This window comes from Mustela erminea, chromosome 11 (genome assembly GCF_009829155.1).
Source record: "Mustela erminea isolate mMusErm1 chromosome 11, mMusErm1.Pri, whole genome shotgun sequence".
Lineage (NCBI taxonomy): Eukaryota > Metazoa > Chordata > Mammalia > Carnivora > Mustelidae > Mustela > Mustela erminea.
This window is the reverse complement of record NC_045624.1, coordinates 6525281-6545219: the sequence shown is the minus strand read 5'-3', so window position 1 is coordinate 6545219 and position 19939 is coordinate 6525281. Positions and strand designations below refer to the sequence as shown.

The window sequence follows — 19939 nt, the reverse complement described above, 5'->3', positions numbered from 1 at the left end:
CTTCGGGCGGTGCCCGCTAAGTGGGGCTTCGGGAAGAAAAGCGCGCCCCAGAGAGAGCCCGGCTGTGGGGCTGGGCCCTGACTCTTCCGTGCGAAAGCCTCCGGGGTAAGCGAGCAAACCACCCGCGGGCGCCGCTCCGCCGCCGCCGGGGCGGAAGTGGCCGCGGGGGCCGGCAGGGGGCGCGCTGCGGCGGCGGGCGGGCGGGCGGCGCGTCTAGGCCGGAGCCGTTCCCAGGGTGCGCTCGGTGTCCACAAAGCGCCAGCTGAGGGGCCGCTGCGGGCCGAACGCCGCTGAGCCTGCCCGCCGTCTCCCAGCCTCGCCGGCCGGCCGCACCGCCTCCGCTGCGTCCTCGCGCCCCGAGCAGCCGCGCGAGCCCGGGCGGGGAAGGCAGGACCGGGCGGGCGCCGCCTGCGGAGAGGCCGGGGGCCGGCCTGCGTGGGACCGCGCGGCGGCGGCGACTGCGGCGGCGGCGACTCCGGCGACTGCGGGCCGGGCCGGACACAGCGCAGGGCCATGGCCGAGGCGGCGCCGGCTCCGGTAAGGGCGGCCCGCGCGCCGAGCGCTCGAGCCCGGGACGGTCGGGGCGTCTGGGGCTCTGCGCCGCACACCCGAGGGAGGGGAGCAGGACGGGGCGGCCGGCCTGTCAGGCGCCGGGCCCCGGAGCACAGGCGCTCCCGGGGTCCCGCTGGCGGGGAGAGGCCGGAGGGGCCGGTGGGACGCCGACGCCGAGCTCCGGGCCGGGAGGGCGCGCCCCCTCCCCCATGGCGAAGCCCCCGCGGCTGGGGTGCGAGGCCCAGGGCTCCCCCTTCCCATCTGGACGTTCGTGGCGGCGAGCGCCTCTTCCGCTGGTGAAAGACGCATGAGTGAAGAGGGGCTCCTCGCGCTTGGTGTCAGCCCCCCTACAGCCCGCAGGACTTGGGGGCCATCAGCCGTTCTCGGCTTCGGGAGCCGTCGGCACAAAATCACCTCCGTGCAGGCCACCTGAGCCTCGCACAGCCGCAGATGCGGCGGCGACGGGAGCTGCTAGGCGGGAGGAAGGGCTGCGTGACACGGGGACCCCCAGTGCCCAGTATCTGACAATGCCCGCCGCGCAGGAGGCCCCCTCGGTCAGGACTGCTCAATGACGGACTGACTGGTGCGGGTTCCGAGGACAGACGGGATGAGCTTTGACGTGTTTATTCATTCCGCGGGTGTTTACCGCAGGCGCGCCGCGGGCCGAGCCGCCTCCCGGTTGCTATAGCTGCAGAGATGACCAAGAGAGTCCTTGCGCACAAGAGCCACGTAGGACGAACGGGGACGGGTCCAGTGGCATAGCACTGAAATATGCCTTGGGTTTGTCGGCTAAGAAGCCTTTGGTCATCCCCAAGGAGCGCTGTTTTATGGGCCAGGGGCCAGGATGAGCAATCGAGGAGTACCTGGAAAGTGAGACGGGAAGGGAGAGAGGGAACCGTAGCGCAGACAGGAATGCAGTTTCGGGGAGTAGCGCAGATAGGAGTGCAGTTTCGGCCCTGGGATCTATTTTCCTTTTAACTGTAAATATATATATATATATTTTTTTTAATGCGGTAAAGATGATTATGTCTCTAAGGCCAACCATATCTAAGAAATAGGATGGAAACTACAGATTTAACATTACATTTTCTAGTAGTCACATTCAAAAAGTAACAAATCAATGAAATTAATTTTAATATAATTGTGCCTACAGAATATTTCAGTGCATAACCAATATTAACAATTAAGTTTTACATTTTTCCCCCATACTGAGTGTGCAAAATCTGGTGTGTATTTTATACTTACGGCACATCCCAATCACAATAACCACGTTTCAAGGGCTCAGTAGCCACATGTGGCTACTGTACTGAATAGTGCAGGTCTGTCTTTCAGAGAAAAGAATCAGGAGAGATTGAGATACTGACCATTAAAAAAAAGAGAGAGAGAGAGCTAGAAAAGAAGAGAAAAGAAAAAAAGAGAAATGTTCCTCAAAATGTGGCAAGAGTTTGGCTTTTAGAGCCTAAGTGGAGTGATTAGTTGTTTTTTTTTTTTTTTTTAAGATTTTTATTTATTTGACAGACAGATCACAAGTAGGCAGAGAGGCAGGCAGAGAAAGAGAGGAGGAGGAGGAGGCAGGCTCCCTGCTGAGCAGAGAGCCCAACCTGAGGCTTGATCCCAGGACTCTGGGATCATGACCCGAGCTAGCGGAAGGCAGAGGCTTTAACCACTGAGCCACCCAGGTGCCCCGGAGTGATTAGTTTTAAAGAGGAAACTTTTTTTCCTGTGGGAATGGAGAAAGCATGGGTTAAGCTACTGATAAGTTTGAAGTGGGAAGGAATGTGGAAAAAAGGAGAAAGTTGAGAGAGTTTCAGTGTCATTACTCTAATTTTTTTCTCAAAGTAGGAGGCCATGTTGTCCCCTGAGATTGAGGAGGCCTGCAGGGGACCAGAGTCTTAGTGCTGGTCACATTCTCCCTGCACCAGCACCAGCGGCATCAGCATCAGAATCAAAATGCAGAATCGGGGTTTTCCTCCCAGACCTCCTGAATCAAAGTCTGCATTGTAACAAGCTCTCCAAATGCTTCTTAGGCACATTAGTTTCAGGAGTGTGCTGGGGGTTTGTAGTGGCCACTTTATGGAATGGGAAGAGAAGCCCTGGGGGGTGAGGGGGAGGGCACCAGGCAGCACTGAATTCCTGCTTCTTTGCTTAGAGACCATTGGTGTGTGGTGACACCAGTTTTCCCTGTTGTGTGACTTCCTTTAGTCGGGTTTACCAGCTTGCTTATAGGAAGAGAGAAGGAACAATTAGACAGATTCAGAGCTGGAGCCGGTGAGGCAGAGAAGGGGTTGGACGTGGTTGAAATGACCAACCGAGGAAAAAAACAAAGACAGGAACAGGCTAGTAAGCCAGGAGCAAAAGGCATGGTCAGGGGGTTAGTAGGATTGAAGAGCAAGTAGCCAGTGAGCTGGAGAGTTGGGAGGTTGTGGCCGGGGAGGGCATTATCAGATTCATGGAGTTGGAGGGCTTTGTAGAGGTCGTTCTGGTCCACTCCTATTTGTTGTCAGCATGTTTGTTTTTTTTTTAAGACACTTTTGGTCTTGCAGCATTTTCAGTGACTAGGCAGCCTGTTATTTTCTTGGAGAGATCTAGTTTCAAAAATTATTCATATAGGCCAGGGTTTGCCTGCCTAAGAATTCCACGTTGGTTCTAGTTCTGCCCTCTGGTGTGAATGCAGTATAATATTGAACAAGTGTGTTCTGCCTTCTGTTTTATAGCCATCAAATATTTGACAGTAGCCATCATGTTTTCTCTATGCTCACATTCTCAGCTTTAATTAGCTATTACTGAATGATATGGTTGTGATTTGTAAGCAGGGTGGTGGGCAGGGCCAGAGCAAGTCAGTAAAGGGTTTATCAGAAGGCAGTGAGTTCAGTGAAAGCTGGAGAGATCTGATGCACTTAGGCCTTTTCCAGAAATAGAGGGTACATCAGCAACCTGAGCTCTGGACGGTTGGCTGTAGGGCCTAGCGTCCCAGGTAATATGCCAGGTTGGTTCTCCACCCGGTTTCACTCATTCACTGTCTTACTTAATTCATCTCTGACCCACCAAAGCAATTCTCTTGGCTTTCGATGCTGATGAGCTCCACAAAGATGAAGCTTATGCAGACAGTGTGAAAACGAGGTCTAGATTCATCTCAGCTGGTCAGCCAGTTAACCAGTCCTTTGATTTCAGTTTGGCGCAGGGCTCCTTCCAACACTCAATGTCTTGTCTCGTCTCTCCACTGCATGTAGACTTCTGAATGGGACTCTGAATGCCTTACATCCCTGCAGCCCCTTCCTCTTCCCACGCCCCCAGCAGCAAATGAGGCGCACCTGCAGACCGCAGCCATCTCCCTGTGGACGGTGGTGGCAGCCGTGCAGGCCATCGAGAGAAAGGTGGAGGTCCACAGCCGGCGACTCCTACACCTAGAAGGACGGACAGGGACGGCCGAGAAGAAGCTAGCCAGCTGTGAAAAAACAGTGGCTGACCTTGGGAACCAGCTGGAGGGCAAGTGGGCCGTGCTGGGGACCCTGCTGCAGGAGTACGGGCTGCTGCAGAGGCGGCTGGAGAACCTGGAGAACCTGCTGAGGAACAGGAACTTCTGGATCCTGCGGCTGCCCCCGGGCATTAAAGGAGATATCCCAAAGGTAATGCCCTCCCTTCTAGATGGAAAGTGGGGCCCCTGGTCCATTGACGAGGAGGAAGCCTGTTGGCCAATCAGGCTAAAGGAAAGATGAAGATTTTCTTTGTTTATCCCTTTGAGAAGCATTTTTTTTTTAAGGATTTTTTAAAATTTTTTATTTTTTATAAACATATAATATATTTGGGAAGCATTTTATGTCCTATTTAGCAGTGATTTGAAGTGTCAAACTTAAAACTGGCAAACTCTTTCCAGTTCACAGTTGACTACTTGGCAGATAGATTTTTTTTTCTCTTATGCTTTTTCCTACCCTCTCTGTCTGACTCACTTTCTTTTCTTTTCTTTTCTTTTCTTTTTGTTTACCCGTTTGCCTCAAACTTGGTGTGGAAACTAAATTAAATATTTAAGGGATGCCTGGTGGCTCAGTTGGTTAAGCCACTGCCTTTGGCTCAGATCATAATCCCAGGGTCCTGGGATCAAGTCCCACATCAGGCTCCTTGCTCAGCAGAGCGTCTACTTCTCTCTCTGCCTCTGCCTGCTTGTGCTCTCTCTCTTTCTTCCTCTCTGACAAATACATAAAGAAATAAAATCTTTTTAAATAATTAATTAAATAAATAAATATTTAAATCAGCTTGTTTGAATCTGTTGGTGGTTCTGGCGAAAAAGAGGCTGAGGGAAGAGCTGTAGGGTAAATGGTTAATATAAGGGTTCGAGGCCCTCTAGATCTATACTTATAGAGGTTGGACCTTTAGCATCCTTTACAGAAGTGTGCTGTGTTAGGACCAGCCCTGCTGGAGGGAGTAGCCCATAAAGCAAAAGAAGATGAACATCCTTCTTAATAAGCCACGGAGTACAGCCTTGAGGCGGCTAGTTTCCTGGAGGAAGAACTGTTTGCTCCACATCTATATCCTGAAGGCACAGCATTGAACAGTTCATGTAAGGGTCCCTGGAGCTTAAATATTAGTGGAGAAGGAGAAATAATATAAACAAACAAGAAAATAAATCCATTTAAGTGCATAGATAACAATAAAAGTGCTGTTTGGTGACTTATTTTATTTATTTATTTATTTATTTATTTATTTGACAGAGATCACAAGTAGGCAGAGAGAGAGAGAGGAAGCAGGCTTCCTGCCAAGCAGAGAGCCCGATGCGGGGCTCGATCCCAGGACCCTGGGATCATGACCCGAGCCAATGGCAGAAGCTTTAACCCACTGAGCCACCCAGGAGCCCCATTGGTGACTTATTTTAGATGGGATTTTCAGAGAAGCCCTCGTGAAGGTGCTGATGTTTAGGCTGAGACTGAACGACAGGAAGGACCTGGCTGTGAAGGTCTGAGGAAGCGCTGTCTAGGCGGGGAGAGTGCCCAGTGCGGAGTCCCAGAGACACGGACAAACGCGGAGCACTCGGGGCAAGGGAAAAGGCCCATCAGCAGGTGTGTGGTGACTGGAGGGGGATGTAGGGGTCAGTCAGGTCATGCAGGGCAGTTTTTCCGCCCTGACTTCTTAAATTTTGTGGACACCACAGCTAGAGATTCTGATTGAGTGGGTCCCAGATAGGGCCTAAACATTAATAATGCTTGCTTGCTTTTTTTTTTTTTTTTAACTGATTAATTGATTTCAGAGAGAGAGAGCACCCCAAGCATGAGACATGGGTGGAGGGGGCGGAGGGAGAAGCAGACTCCCCTCTGAGCAGGGAGCCTGATGCAGGGCTGGATCCCAGGACTCTGGGACCATGACCTGAGCTGAAGGCAGACACTTAACCAACTGAGCCACCCAAGTGCCCCGACATTAATAATTCTTACAGCTCCATTAGTGGAGTCTAATATGCAACTGGGACTATGAGTCACTGACATAGGGGTCTGGAGACCAAGGTAAGGAACCGGTTTTATCTTGGGTGTAATGGAAAGAAATTGAGGGTTTTAAGCAGAGGAGTTATATCTGTTTATATTTTGAACGAATCGCTTTGGCTCCTCTGTGGAGGACGGGTCAGGGTGGTAGGAACAGAAGCAGGGAGAAACACAGTAGGCGGCTGTAACGGGGGCGGGGGGCGATGAGCATGGCTTGGGCAAAGGTAGCAGTGGGGGAGATGGACAGTGGACAGATGCAGGATGTTTGGTGGAATTGATGGGTGGGGGTCACTGATGGGAATTGGGAATGAGGAGCGAAGAACAGTGATCAGTGTTAATTTGCTGTGTGATAATGCACTTAGAACTTGGGTTTTTTTATTTTAAAGATTTAATTTATTTTTCGAGAGAGAGAGAAAAAGGGAGAGTGCACACGTGTGGCCAGGGAGAGGCAGAGGGAGAAGCAGACTCCCCAGTGCACGGGGAGCCTAATGGGGGGCTCGATCCCAGGACCCTGGGTTCATGACCTGAACTGAAGGCAGCCGCTTAACTGACTGAGCCACCCAGGAGCCCCTGGGGTTCTTATGAAAATTATTGAAGCACTTAGAACAACCCTAACTTGTGCAAGATCACATAGGTGGGAAATGCAAATAACAGAGTGATATCGTAACCCAGTTGGCTTCAGAGCATATGCTCTGACCCACCGTAGGTTCACTGACCCGTAGGCTCCCGGATGGGAGGTGGTGGCCTTTACTGAGGTGGGGCCTGTCTTGAGAGGTGGGAAGGAATGAGGACTTCTCTTCTGGCAGTACTGGGTTTGAGACGCTCGTGACGCGTTCAGGAGAGATGTTAAGTGGTCTCCGCGGCTCAAAGATGAGGAGTATTTGGCAGTCACTGGTGCACAGATCACACTGTAAGTCATGAGGCTGGAGGTCATTGCCTCAGGAGAAAAAGTGGATAAGCAGGGGGAAGAGACCCAGGATCATCTCCAGGAGCAGCAGAGCCAGCAGAGGAGGCTGAAGAGGAGGGGCCAGTGAGGTGGGAACAAGAGGGGAAAGTCTGTGGGGTCACAGGACAAGGAGAACAGGCATTCCAGGAGAGCCTTGTCCTTTGGGTTGCATGTGACAAGAGGTCCAGAAAGACCATGACAGAGTATGCTTTGGCAACACAGACCTAACCCGTGGCCTTGCCAAGAGTTCTCTTGGCCCCGTGCATGTGTTGGGGGGAGGGATAGAAATCTGAAAGGGGACTGGTTGAAGAGTGAGTGGGGAAGAGAGACTGATGACCAGTGCCTCTGTGCAAGCTTGCAGAGAGGGACATCAGTCCACATCTGACAGAGAGCCTTCCCCACTGCCGTTCACATGTGTGTCCACAGCCTCTCCTGGAGATTAGCAGAAAAGCTAAGTTAAAGTGTGTATCCATTGTCTTACCTGGAGAAATGGGTAACAGTTAAACTCTTAGGGTGCCTGGGTGGCACATGACTTGGCTTTGGCTTAGGTCATGATCTCAGGGTTGTGAGGTGGAGCCCATGTCAGGGCCGTGCACAGCAGGGAGTCTGCTTGAGTTCCCTCCCTCGCTGCCCCTCCCTCCCCAAATAAATAAAATCTTTAAAAAAAAAAATGTGAACTCTCCATCTTAAACTCCAAAATCATACATAAAATAATGGGATTTTTCTTAAAGATTTCTTCATGAAATTAGAATATACTGGTGATTTACTAGCTTTAAATACGGGAAATAAAATCTGTCTTTGTTGAAAATGCTCTTATTCTGTCCTTACTTTTGAGGGCCCCTGAGTTCAGAATAATTTTCCCATGGTGTTCTTCTTAGTTTCAATTTTTTAAATTGTGGTAAAATAGGGGCACCTGGGTGACTCCATTGGTTTAGTGTCTGCCTTCTGCTCAGGCCATGATCCCAGGGTCCTGGGATTGAGCCCCATATCAGGCTCCCTGCTCAGTGAGGAGTCTGCTTCTCCCTTTCCCTCTGCCTACCATCCCCCCCCCCCTTCTGCTGCTCCTGCTCTCTCTCTCAAGTAAATAAAAGCTTTAAAAAAATTCGTGAATAGGGGCGCCCTAGTGGCTCAGTCAGTTAAGCGGCTGCCTTTGGCTCAGGTCATGATCCCAGGGTCCTGGGATCGAGTCCCACATCGGGCTCCCTGCTCAGCAGAGAGCCTGCTTCTCCCTTTCCCTCTGCCTGCCGCTCTGCCTATTTGTACTCTCTATCTCTCTGTCAAATAAATAAATAAAATCTTAAAAAAAAAATCATGATGAAATAAATACAACATAAAATTTACCACTTTAACCATGTTTAATGTAGTTTAGTGGCATTAAGTACATTCACATTACTGTGTGATCTTCGCTACCGTCCATCTCTAGAACCTTCCAAACTGGAACTCTATCCCCATTAAACACCCCAGCCCTCCTGTCCTACCCCTGGCACCCACCATTCTGCTTTCTGTCTCTGTGAATTTGACTGTTCTGGGGATCTCATGTGAGTGAAATCATCCACTCTTTGTCCTTTCGTGACTGGCTTATTTCACGCAACATAACACCTTCCAGGTTCACCCATGTTATACTGTGTCAGTGTTACCCTTTTTTTTTTTTTTTTTAAGATTTTAAAATTTATTTGTTTGACAGAGAAAGTGAGAGAGCACAAGCAGGTAGAGCAGCAGAGGGAGAAGGAGAAGCAGGCTCCCCAATGAGCAGGGAGCCCAATGCAGGGCTCAACCCCAGGAGCCTGGGATCATGACCTGGGCCGAAAGCAGACGCTTAACTGAGCCACCCAGGCGCCCCAGCATTTCCTTTTTAAGGCTGAGTAACACTCCATTTCTCTCAGAACTTTAAAGGCATTGGTCCTTTGTCTCAACATCAAATGCCATTGATGAAAACTATAGTGTCAAATCAATTCCAAATTAGTATTTTGGTATTCCGAATAAATACAAAATCCATGTATAAGAAATGTATTTCCTTCTCTCTAGAAGTTTTCATCGTCCATTTGTACTTGTTTTTCTATAATGTGTTGGAATTGTGTCTGAGGTAGGTCTTTTAATATTTGTGTCAGGCAATTGGTATGAGCTTTCAGTCAGAAAATGGGTGTCTTTACAGCTCTGGGAACTTTTCTTCCATAATTCTTTTTTATTTTATTTTATTTTATTTATTTATTTGACAGGCAGAGATCACAAGTAGGTGGAGAGGCAGGCAGAGAGAGAGGAGGAAGCAGGCTCCCCACTGAGCAGAGAGCCCAATGCGGGGCTCGATCCCAGGACCCTGGGATCATGACCTGAGCCGAAGGCAGAGGTTTAACCCGCTGAGCCAACCAGGCGCCCCTCTTCCATAATTCTATTTTTATATCATTTCATCCCCATTTCTCCTGTTCTTTCAGGAAAGATGGATCATCATCTTTGTCTCTGAGTTTCTCTTCTTCTTATTCACGATTAGTGGAATTCCTTGACCATTTTTTCCAGCCCTTCTCATTTTTATTTTAACAACTTAATTTTCAGGGATATTTATTTCTAGCTCCTTTTTTGGAAGCAACCTGAATTTTTTTTTTTTTTTAATTTGACAGAGAGAGACAGTGAGAGAGGGAACACAAGTAGGGGGACAGGGAGAGGGAGAAGCAGACTTACTGCTGAGCAGGGAACCTGATGCGGGGCTCGATCCCAGGACCCCAGGATCATGACCTGAGCTGAAGGCAGACACTTAACAACTGAGCCACCCAGGCGCCCCAACCTGAATTTTCTTAAATGAATGCAATATATGAATTTCCCTGGAAATACGTGTTAGAGGTTTGTTTGATTTGTTGGTGGGGTTTTTTTTTTTTAAGATTTTATTTATTTACTTGAGAGAGAGAGACAGTGAGAGAGAGCATGAACGAGGAGAAGGTCAGAGAGAGAAGCAGACTCCCCATGGAGCTGGGAGCCCGATGCGGGACTCGATCCCGGGACTCCAGGATCATGACCTGAGCCGAAGGCAGTCGTCCAACCAACTGAGCCACCCAGGCGTCCCTGGTGTTTTTTTTTCTTCTAGGATAGTTCTTAGTGTTTGTTCATCCTTGTGCTGTAATTTTTTTTTTAAATATTGAATGATGCTAGGTTGTATATGTGTAAGGATTTGACTGATTAATAGGTTAACTATAGGAAGCTGGCCTGTTTTCTCTGCCACCACGTGAGTCTGTTTAAAAGGTTTTGTTTTTGTAAAGATTTTATTTATTTATTTATCAGACAGAGAGCACAAGCAGGGGGAACAGGAGAGGGAGAAGCAGACTCCCCGCTGAGCAGGGAGCCTAATTTGGGGCTCGATCCCAGGACCCTGCGATCATGACCTGAGCCAAATGCAGACACTTAACCAACTGAGCGACCTAGCCACCCCCATGTGAGTCTCTTTAGCCAAAAGATCTTTCTTTTACAGGAGGGAACTATCTCCACTGATGCTAGAGCTCGGTGGACTTCGCTTTGAGGTGCTGTGGCAAGGAGCAGATAGGGAGTGTGGGGACCACCCAGAGGCCAGGAGTAAGGCAGTGGCCGACTCCAGGCGTGCTGTTCCATTTCCTTAGAGGTGATATCTGCGGTGTCGGCTTCAGGGTCAGTGCTGCTGCTCGGTCACTCTGCTAGGCCTGCCAAGATGACAGGGGAAGGGTCCCTGCTATTCTGAAGACAGACCTTCAAACTGCAGTCTCTAATCGCCTTCATTCCTGCTCCGTGTCTCTGTGAGCTTTGAGCTTGGAATTCTCTGGATTCCTCAACTGTAGGCCTTCCTGTGCGTGGTCAGAGCGGCAGCTCCCTCAAGCACCTTGGGGCCCAGCACATGCCTGTCCTCTGTGTCACAGTGAGAAGCTCTTCAAAAACTCTGGCCGGACAATGGCTTCTCCCCATTCTTGGCATTGCTTTAGATTTGGGCCCTGCTGATCTAATTCACTGGCATTTCAGGAGTGCTCTGGGAGGGAAGGGAAATACGTATGGGCTTAGTTCATAGTCTTGAACCAGAAGCCCATCCTGACCCTTTATTTTTATCATGATTTTATTGTATATGTTTCTCTTGTACCGTCAAATCTCTTGTGTAGTGATGTTAGATGAAAATACGCTATTGAGTATCTATACTTGTCCCTACCCTGGCTTTAGATGCTGAGCAAGGTATAAAATGACAAATTATCGTTCTAGTCCCTAAGAACAAAATTTCTAGTTGGGGGGGAAAATCCACAAATGAAGCAATTGGAAAATAAAGCCAGTTGCCTCATAGTATTGTATAGACCTTTGTTTCTTTTCTTTTCTTTTTTTTTCTAAGATTTTATTTATTTGACAGAGAGAGAGAGAGCACAAGTAGGCAGAGAGGCAGGCAGAGAGAGAGGGGGAAGCAGGCTTCCTGCCAAGCAGGGAGCCCAATGCAGGGCTCCATCCCAGGACCCTGAGATCATGACCTGAGCCGAAGGCAGAGGCTTAACCCACTGAGCCACCGAGGCACCCTAGACCATTGTTTTTTTTTTTTTTTTTCTTCTGTTTTAAGATTTTATTTATTTATTTGACAGACAAAGATCACAAGTAGGCAGAGAGGCAGGCAGAGAGAGTGGGGGAAGCAGGCTCCCTGCTGAGCAGAGAGCCTGATTCAGGGCTTGATCCCAGGACTCTGAGATCATGACCTGAGCTAAAGGCAGAAGCTTAACCCACTGACCACCCAGGTGCCCCTAGACCTTTGTTTCTTAATGGGTATGTTAAGTTTATGAAGATGAGTATGTATGCATTTTCTTCTTCTTTTTTTTTTTTAAGATTTTATTTATTTGAGAAAATGAGACAGAACAAGCAGGGGGAGCAGTATAAGGAGAGGGAGAAGCAGGCTCTCCAATGAGCAGGGAGCCTGTTGTGGGGCTTGATCCCAGGACCTTGGGATCATGACCTGAGCTGAGGGCAGAGGCGTAACTGACCGAGCCACCCAGGTGCCTCGAGTATGTATTCTTTTCATTGGATTTTTTTAATCTTGAGAAAACGTGTGTGTGTTGTAGTAGTAGTAGTTGTTGTTGTTGTTGTTACCAGGAGTCTTTCTTGTTCTCTGATTTTCCTTTTCTCATAGCATCCTGTTTTATTTTATGGGTGGTATAATATCTCTCAGATCTTTGTGGGGATACTACTTAGGACGTAGCAGTAGTGTGGTTTTGTTTTTTTAAATTCTGTTGCCTAGGCATTTCTGGTCTTTACACATTTTATCCCTTCATTTTTTAAAAATTTTTAAGATTTTATTTATTTGTCAGAGAGAAAGAGTGTGAGCACGAGCAGGGGGCACAGCAGGCAGGGGGATAAATGGGCTCCCCGCTGAGCGAGGAGCCCAATGCAGGACTCGAACCCTGGACCCTGGGATCATGACCTGAGCCACGCAGGCATCCCTCCTCCCTCATTTGCTGTTCGTGTGGCAGGCTGTCCTAACTGGTCCTTGAGACTTCGTACTTAGCTTGTATTTCAGAGTTTAACGACAGGAAGCTCCAGTGATGGGAGGGTGAGCTCGCCTCATGACGAGTGGCTAAACAGCAGAACGGGGAAGCGTTGTGCGAGGTGATAGTGTCCACACCGGGTACTTGGAGAGGCAACTCTTGTATTTCTTTCCAGGAGAACCTTCCACTTTTTGCCCAGGGAAAAGTGCCTCTCTTTTTAGAAAAAAATATGCCGGAGGATGGGGGGATTCTGTTCTGCAAATGACCATCCCCTACATGAAGCCTGAACTCCAGCCAGGCAGGCTTCAGAATTCTCCTCTGAAAGTTCTCTGCAGTCTTCTGTGCTTCCGTGTTTTCCTGTCCGTCTTTTAGGACTAACCAGAGCCCCACCTCTTCTAGACTCATCCCATACCCATTGTAGGTTAATACCTAAAATTTCTGGTCCATGTCTTTAGTTTGAACATAATCATATGCTTGTTTTGGGCAGAAACCAGTTTTTATGATCTTGATAATTAGGATAGGCCTTGTACTTAGTGGATATTCAGAATATGCTGTATTGTGAGAACTTAATAGCTGCTCTGCGTTTGTGCCTGTCTCTGTGAGGGACTGTTTACAAGTAATGTCCTCCAGCCTCCCAAAACTCGGAGCCCTAGTTTATCACCTTTCTCCCCGAAAACCTCTTGGACTTCTGGAGGCTGAATCTGTGCCTTACATTTTTCCTGTATCCTTCCAGCGACTCACACAGTGTTTTGTGGCAAGGAGGGACTCCGCGAGATACCGAATGACTGAACTGCAGTGGGGGGACCTAAGCCCGGTGTGATTATCATTCCAGGTGCCGGTGACATTTGATGATATCTCCATCCACTTCTCCACTCCAGAGTGGGACAAACTGGAAGAATGGCAGAAAGAACTTTACAAGAATATCATGAAGGGCAACTACGAGTCTCTCATCTCCATGGGTGAGGCCGAGCTGTCACCTTTTGAATGGTGACTCCAAGGGGGCTTTGAACAGGCCCTTGTCCCCAGCAGTCCTCATTTCCACTCTGTCCTCACACACTTCACGCTTGATAGCAAACCAGAGATTTCCAGATTGCCCTTGCTAAGTGGGAAATCTCGAGCTCTCCTTCTGCCGAGTTGCGGGATGGAGAGTGCAGCTCAGGGTTCTGGCTGGGCCGCAGGGTGGTTTCCATGGGTGTCCTTCACTTTGAAAGGGCCTTGTTCTCCGCCTTGAGGCACATTGTCCCTGTCCCTCAGTGAAAGCAGCAGGCGGCCAGTGCTGACGTGGTATGCGTACCTTCCCACACGTTACTGCTCCTCTTACGTGCTTTCCAAAGAGATAGCATCCATACAGGAGGTAGATCAGTGAGGCCAAGTGATACAGATTGGGGAAGGAATCCCCTGGGACCGTGGACCTCAGAGCCTGTAGCTCGGGCTTAATGGCAATTCGTTGTCGTCCTCATTGATCTCTTGGTCATCCCCCCTTTCCCTTCGTCTCCTAGATTATGCCATGAATCAACCTGATGTCTTATCTCAGATTCAGCCGGAAGAACACAATACAGAGGAGCAGCCAGGACCAGAGGAAAGTGAGATTCCCACAGACCCCAGTGAAGGTAAGTAGCAGAAGACATGGTCTCCTCCTTGTTTGCCTTTTCTGGTCAGAGACAGTGTGGCTCGGAGCCGAGTAAGCAGGGCTTGGGGCTTCCAGAGGCTTCCCATGCCAAAGCAGCTAGACCATGAATGGATCCTCAGGCATTTAAATAGGAGCGAGCACTTAGACACTGCGGGTCCTTTGCCTTCTGCCGTGAGTACCACGAATCTGGGGCTATTAATGGTACCCCACGACAAAGTCCTGAGAACCTAATTATTTAGTACAATAAACATGTCCTTAGATGGCAGGGGAAGTAGTTGCGCTCATGTGAGGGGAAGTGGCTTCAGTGAGTGTACACCCAGTTGTTCAGAAATGCTGGGGGCGGGCTGGGCGTCCGTACGGTCCCTGGGAGACGCACGGAGCCGCAGAGCCCGAGGATGTCCACCTGGGCCAAGTGGATTTCGCTTGGCTGGGGAGGCTAGCGCTGCTGAACGCTCCCTAGTTTATTCGGCGGCCACGGGCTGACACTGAGCGGGAAGGACTGCTCAGCCCAGTCCAGCGGTTTTCTTTCTCTCACGTCCCACCTCTGCTGTCAGCAAAAGCTCATCGTTTCGTTCTTTGCTGCATAGAAAGTTCACCCTTCAGACATCTCTTATTAGATGAACTTTTCTTACCACCTACTCCCTCTCCCATACACTGTTGTTTTTTTCTAACATCTTATTATGAGACTTTCCAAACAGAAAAGTTGAAATAATTTTGCAGTGAACACCTAGATACCTACTACCTAGATTCTGCCACCAATATTTTACTCTTCTTCATTAGCAGTATTTATCCATCTCTGCATCTCTGTCAATCCATCCTATTTTCAATGTATTTCCAAATCAATAAAGACATTAACACATTTCCCCATAAATAGTTCAGGATGAATATCATTAACCTAGAGTTCAATATTTTTTTTCTTTGTTGGTAAATTTTACATACAGTGAACTGCTCAGATCTTAACATTCTCTGATTTTTGAGGAATGCATGTATCTGCCACACATATTCTTTTTAAGAATGTATGGGTGAGGGCGCCTGGGTGGCTCAGTTGGTTAAGCATCTGCCTTCAAATCAGGTCATGATCCTGGGGTCTTGGGATCAAGCCCTGTGTGGGGCTCCCTGCTTGATGGAGAACCTGCTTCTCCCTCTCCTTCTGCCTGCTACTCCCCCTGCTTGTGCTTTCTCTCTAATGAATAAATAAAATCTTAAAAAAAAACAAACAAACAGAAAAGAATGTGTGGGTGATTATATTAAGCAATGTAACAGGTTGAATTTGATTAACTTTATGTCATGGATATAAATAATCTGAAATCATATCAAAAAGGTGGGTGACTTGATTACAGTAATTATTAGAAATTACTCCTTAGTTTACATTATTAGTTCTCTGACAGTTTTCAGCTAGTATAAATCAGTGTGTCATTTTATTTTGGGGGACAAATGGCAGAGGTGTAACTTGGTTTTGTAATGATGTGTGAAAGTTTTAGTTAGCTGCCGTCTTGTCAGTTTATTTTTACCATGGTTAAGACTCCATTTGGGCAGTCAACCAAATATGTTAGCACAGATTTACATAAAATTAAACCAAACAGTGTAAGCATTGGATTTCTTTAATGCTTTGGTTAGATTCTGTGCAGTTTTAGCTTACATTGCTGATTATCAATCTAGATATTTACTAGAACTTGAGGATAGGATTCAAATGATTGGGACTGATCAATATATAGCATTTTTAAAAAGATTTTATTTACTTATTTACTTATTTGAGAGAGAGAAAGAGAGTAGGGGGAGGAGCAGAAGGACAAGCAGACGCTGCACTGAGCAGGGAGCCCAATGCGGGGCTCAATCCCATGAGTCCAAGATCACGACCTGAGCCAAAATCCAGAGTCAGATGCTTAACTGACTGAGCCACCCAGGTGCCCCTATTTTTTTTCTTAAAGATTTATTTATTTATTTGGGAGAGAAAGTGTGTGTAAGTGAGGGGCCGGGGGAGAGGGAGAAAGAGAATCCCAAGCAGACTCCCAGCTGAGCGTGGAGCCTGACGCAGTGCTCGATCTCATGACCCTGAAATCACAAACTGAGCCAAAATCAAGAGTCAGGCACTTAACGGACTGTGCCACCCAGGCGCCTCAGTACTTGTTTTCTTTGAAGATATGCTCCAGGGGCACCTGGGTGGCTCGGTCAGTTAAGCGTCTACCTTTGGCTCAGGTCATGATCCTGGGGTCCTGGGACTCTGTGCTCAGCAGGGAGCCTGCTTCTCCTTCTAACTCTGCCCCTCCCCCTGCTTATGATCCCTCTTTCTCTCTCAAAAAAATAAAATCTAAATATATATATACATGCTCTAGGCTGTGCTGGGGGTCCCCAAGGCCACCCCCAGGTTTGGTCCTTTACTAGGAGGACACACAGGATTCAGCATAAAGTCATACGTAGGGTTAAGGTTTATTACAACAAAAGGACCCAGAGAAAACCAGCAAAGATAAAAGGCGCTCAGGGCAAAGTTTGGAGGGAACCAAGGGCAACCTTCCAGAGGCCTCTCGCCATAGAGTCTCACAGGACACTTGCTGTCCCTCTAGCAATGAGTTGTGACAACACATGCAGAGTGCTTTCTCCCAGAGAAGCTCATTAGAGCCTCGGCATCCAGGGGTTTCACCGTGAGCTGGTCACGTAGGCCTCCTCTGCCTCACACCAGAATTCTAGACTCCGGAAGGCAGACAGATGCTCAGCCTCAGCGACAGTGCACAAACAGGTCAGGCCTGGTGCAGCACTCCTAACACTGCGGGCAAGTTTTCTATCTGCACAGGGATGTAAACCTTACAGGCAGGCCCTTTTGAGAATAGGCAGTCTCAGGCTGCCTCTTTCAGATTTTCTTTCTCCTAACACACAAAAACTCCCAATTCCTTTCCATGGAGAATAGTAATAAACTGTCTGCTTATTAGGGTTCCTAATAGATTGTCCCACACAAATAGACGTAAAAAGTAGAGGTACTAATTCGAGGCCACTTTAGTGATATAACTAATAAAATATCTTTTTGATTGTTCTCCACTTAGGGTTCTTTTTTTAAGTAATTGCTTTACCCAAAGAATCAATTTTTTTTTTTCTTTTCAGCAAGCAGCCTCTTTTCTATAACATCATACTTTTTAAAAATCAATTTTCACATACTGTGTAATTTGTTGTTAGACTGGCGTGTTTATATTGGAATATTGATGTACTTTTAGAAACATTATTATTATTATTTTTTTAAGATTTTATGTATTTATTTGACAGAGATCACAAGTAGGCAGAGAGGCAAGCGGGGGGTGGGGGGTGGGGAGGCAAGTTCACCGCTGAGCCAAGAGCCTGATGTGGGGCTTGATCCCAGGACCCTGGGATCATGACCTGAGCTGAAGGCAGAGGCTTAACCCACTGAGCCACCCAGGTGCCCTTCAGATTTTATTTATTTGACAGAGAGAGAGGGAGACAGTGAGAGAGGGAATACGAGCAGAGGGAGTGGGCAGAGGGAGAATCAGGCTTCCTGCCAAGCAAGGAGCCTGATGTGGGGCTGGATCCTAGGACCCTGGGATCATGACCTGAGCCGAAGGAAGCCACCCGGGGGCCCCTAGAAACCTTAATTTAAAACAAACAAACAAACCTTAATTTTCTAAAATACATTTGGATTTTATCCATATTTCTTATAAAGCTCATAATTTTATATTGTATTTCATTTTGGAGCTTTAGAAGAGCTGTGCATTATAATTAAGTTTATAGGTAGAATGGTAGGAGGGATTTGACGATAGTGATGGTAAAATGTGACAGCCCTTCCCTTTTATGTCCAAATATCTTGGAATTAGTTTTACATTCTGTCTCTGTCCCCATCATCTGAATTTGATGAAGAGAAAGAAAAATTATCATATCTCCCTAAGGAATAGTCATTGATGCATGGTGTCTTGGATAAAATTGCATATAATTGGTGGAGAACAGTAGTGAGTGGAGGGTGCAGAAAAATATAATCTTGAGATTTTCTGCAATTCTTCTTCAACTGTATGTATTACTAGGGCCACGTGCAGACCAGCTGTGTGTGTGTGTGGCCATTATTTGGTGACTTTTTTTTTTTAAGATTTTATTTATTTATTTGACAGAGATCACAAGTAGGCAGAGAGGCAGGCAGAGAGAGAGGAAGGGAAGCAGGCTCCCCGTAGAGCAAAGAGCCTGATGCGGGGCTCGATCCCAGGACACTGGGATCATGACCTGAGCCAAAGGCAGAGGCTTTAACCCACTGAACCACCCAGGCGCCCCTATTTGGTGACTTATAACTTGAATATTGAACTACCAAGTTTTTAGAATTTTTTGGAGAAATACTTGACCCAGGAAGTTCAAATGGAATAATTACTGAAAGTCCTTTATCTTTGCCTTTCTTCTGGTTCAGAAGCCATGAACTCATGCCAAGACTGTAGCATGACCCAAAAGGAGAGTGAATTCATTTCTAAATCTTGCAGCTGTGGGGAGACTTTGTGGGTCATTGTTTCGGGTGCATGGCGATGATCCTGTCTGTCTCGTCTGCGTCTGTTCATTCTGGTCCAGCAAGGCTGTCTTTTCCTAAACAAAATCAGTGATTAAGGCACATCCCAATAAGATAATTCTTTTATTTTAGTTTATTGTATTGGAGAACAAGAATCATTCTGGGAATGACAGAACTTGGAGGTGGGGTTTTTTTTGTTTGTTTGTTTGTTTTTTGTCAGAGAGAGCTAACACGGGCAGACAGAGTGGCAGGCAGAAGCAGAGGGAGAAGCAGGCCTCCCGCTGAGCAAGGAGCCGGATGTGGGACTCGATCCTAGGACGCTGGGATCATGACCTGAGCTGAAGGCAGCCACTCAACCAACTGAGCCACCCAGGCGGCCTGAACTTGGAGGTTTTAACTTATTACACCAACATTTAACACATTCACCTGGCAGCGTTTTAGTCCCACATCTGTTTCACAGAAAGTTTTAAAAGAAAGTTGTTGTATTTTTACCAGTGGTTGTTTCACGTGTCAAGTATTGTTTGTTGTCTGCTTAAAAAAACCGATCTCACCCCCATTTTAACCCGGTTTATACTTTCGTCCATACCCCAGAACCTCAAGATTCTAGCTTCTTTGCAGACAGGATGGGTCCTTACACACGCATACACAGACACACACACGCACAAGCACACACCATCAGATTTCCTCATAGTTAAAATGACATTAAAACAGTATAGACATTAAATTTTTATGTTTTCTCGGGATCAGCTTTTCTATTTTTATTTATTTTTTTTAGTTTTATTTATTTTAGAGAAAGCGTGCGAGCAGGGGAAGCGGCCAAGGGAGAGAATCTCAAGCAGACTCCCCACTGAGTGCAGAGCCCTACACAAGGCTTGATCTCTCGAACCTGAGGTCATGACCTGGGCCAAAACCAAGAGGTGGAAGCTCAACTGATGGCGCCACTCAAACGCCTCTCAGCTTTTCTACTGTTAACTTCCTCTCAAAACTAGAACCTCAGCATTTTTCCATTTCCTCCTACCTGATTAGTATTCAGTTTTTCTCTGTTCTCTGGCTTTCTCCAAAGCCTGCTGTTGGCGTGAACCAATGATTTTACTTTCGTCCTATGTTTCTGTACATCTTCACTGTTGGTGTTCCTCAGGCCTGTGAGGGTTGTGGTTTGAGAGCTGCTGTGTGGCCTGACCAGCAGTGGCCGTATCCTGTCTCCATGCAGGTGTCTGTAGGAGGCCATCACAGTACTCAAGTTCTCCTGCAAAAGGTCCTCACGCTATCCTCCCACCAAATTACAGGAGCCACTGCAGTATGCTGTGCGTTCTGTGACGGTAGTGCCGAGCCCCAATCATTTTATCAAATCAGTATTTCCTTAGTTGTGCTGATCTAGTTAAATGAGCAAAGGAAATTTCA

General features: G+C 47.6%; 1 protein-coding gene across 1 annotated transcript in view; it reads left to right on the top strand.

The window, feature by feature from the left end:
- Positions 1-202: 202 nt before the first annotated feature.
- Positions 203-19939, top strand: part of ZNF398 (zinc finger protein 398) — a 29897-nt gene continuing 10160 nt past the window's right edge. The window contains exons 1-4 of the mRNA XM_032304852.1: positions 203-537; positions 3783-4178; positions 13258-13384; positions 13925-14035. Coding sequence (XP_032160743.1) covers positions 514-537; positions 3783-4178; positions 13258-13384; positions 13925-14035 — 658 coding nt within the window. The 5' untranslated portion in view covers positions 203-513. The remainder of the gene's footprint in view (positions 538-3782; positions 4179-13257; positions 13385-13924; positions 14036-19939) is intronic.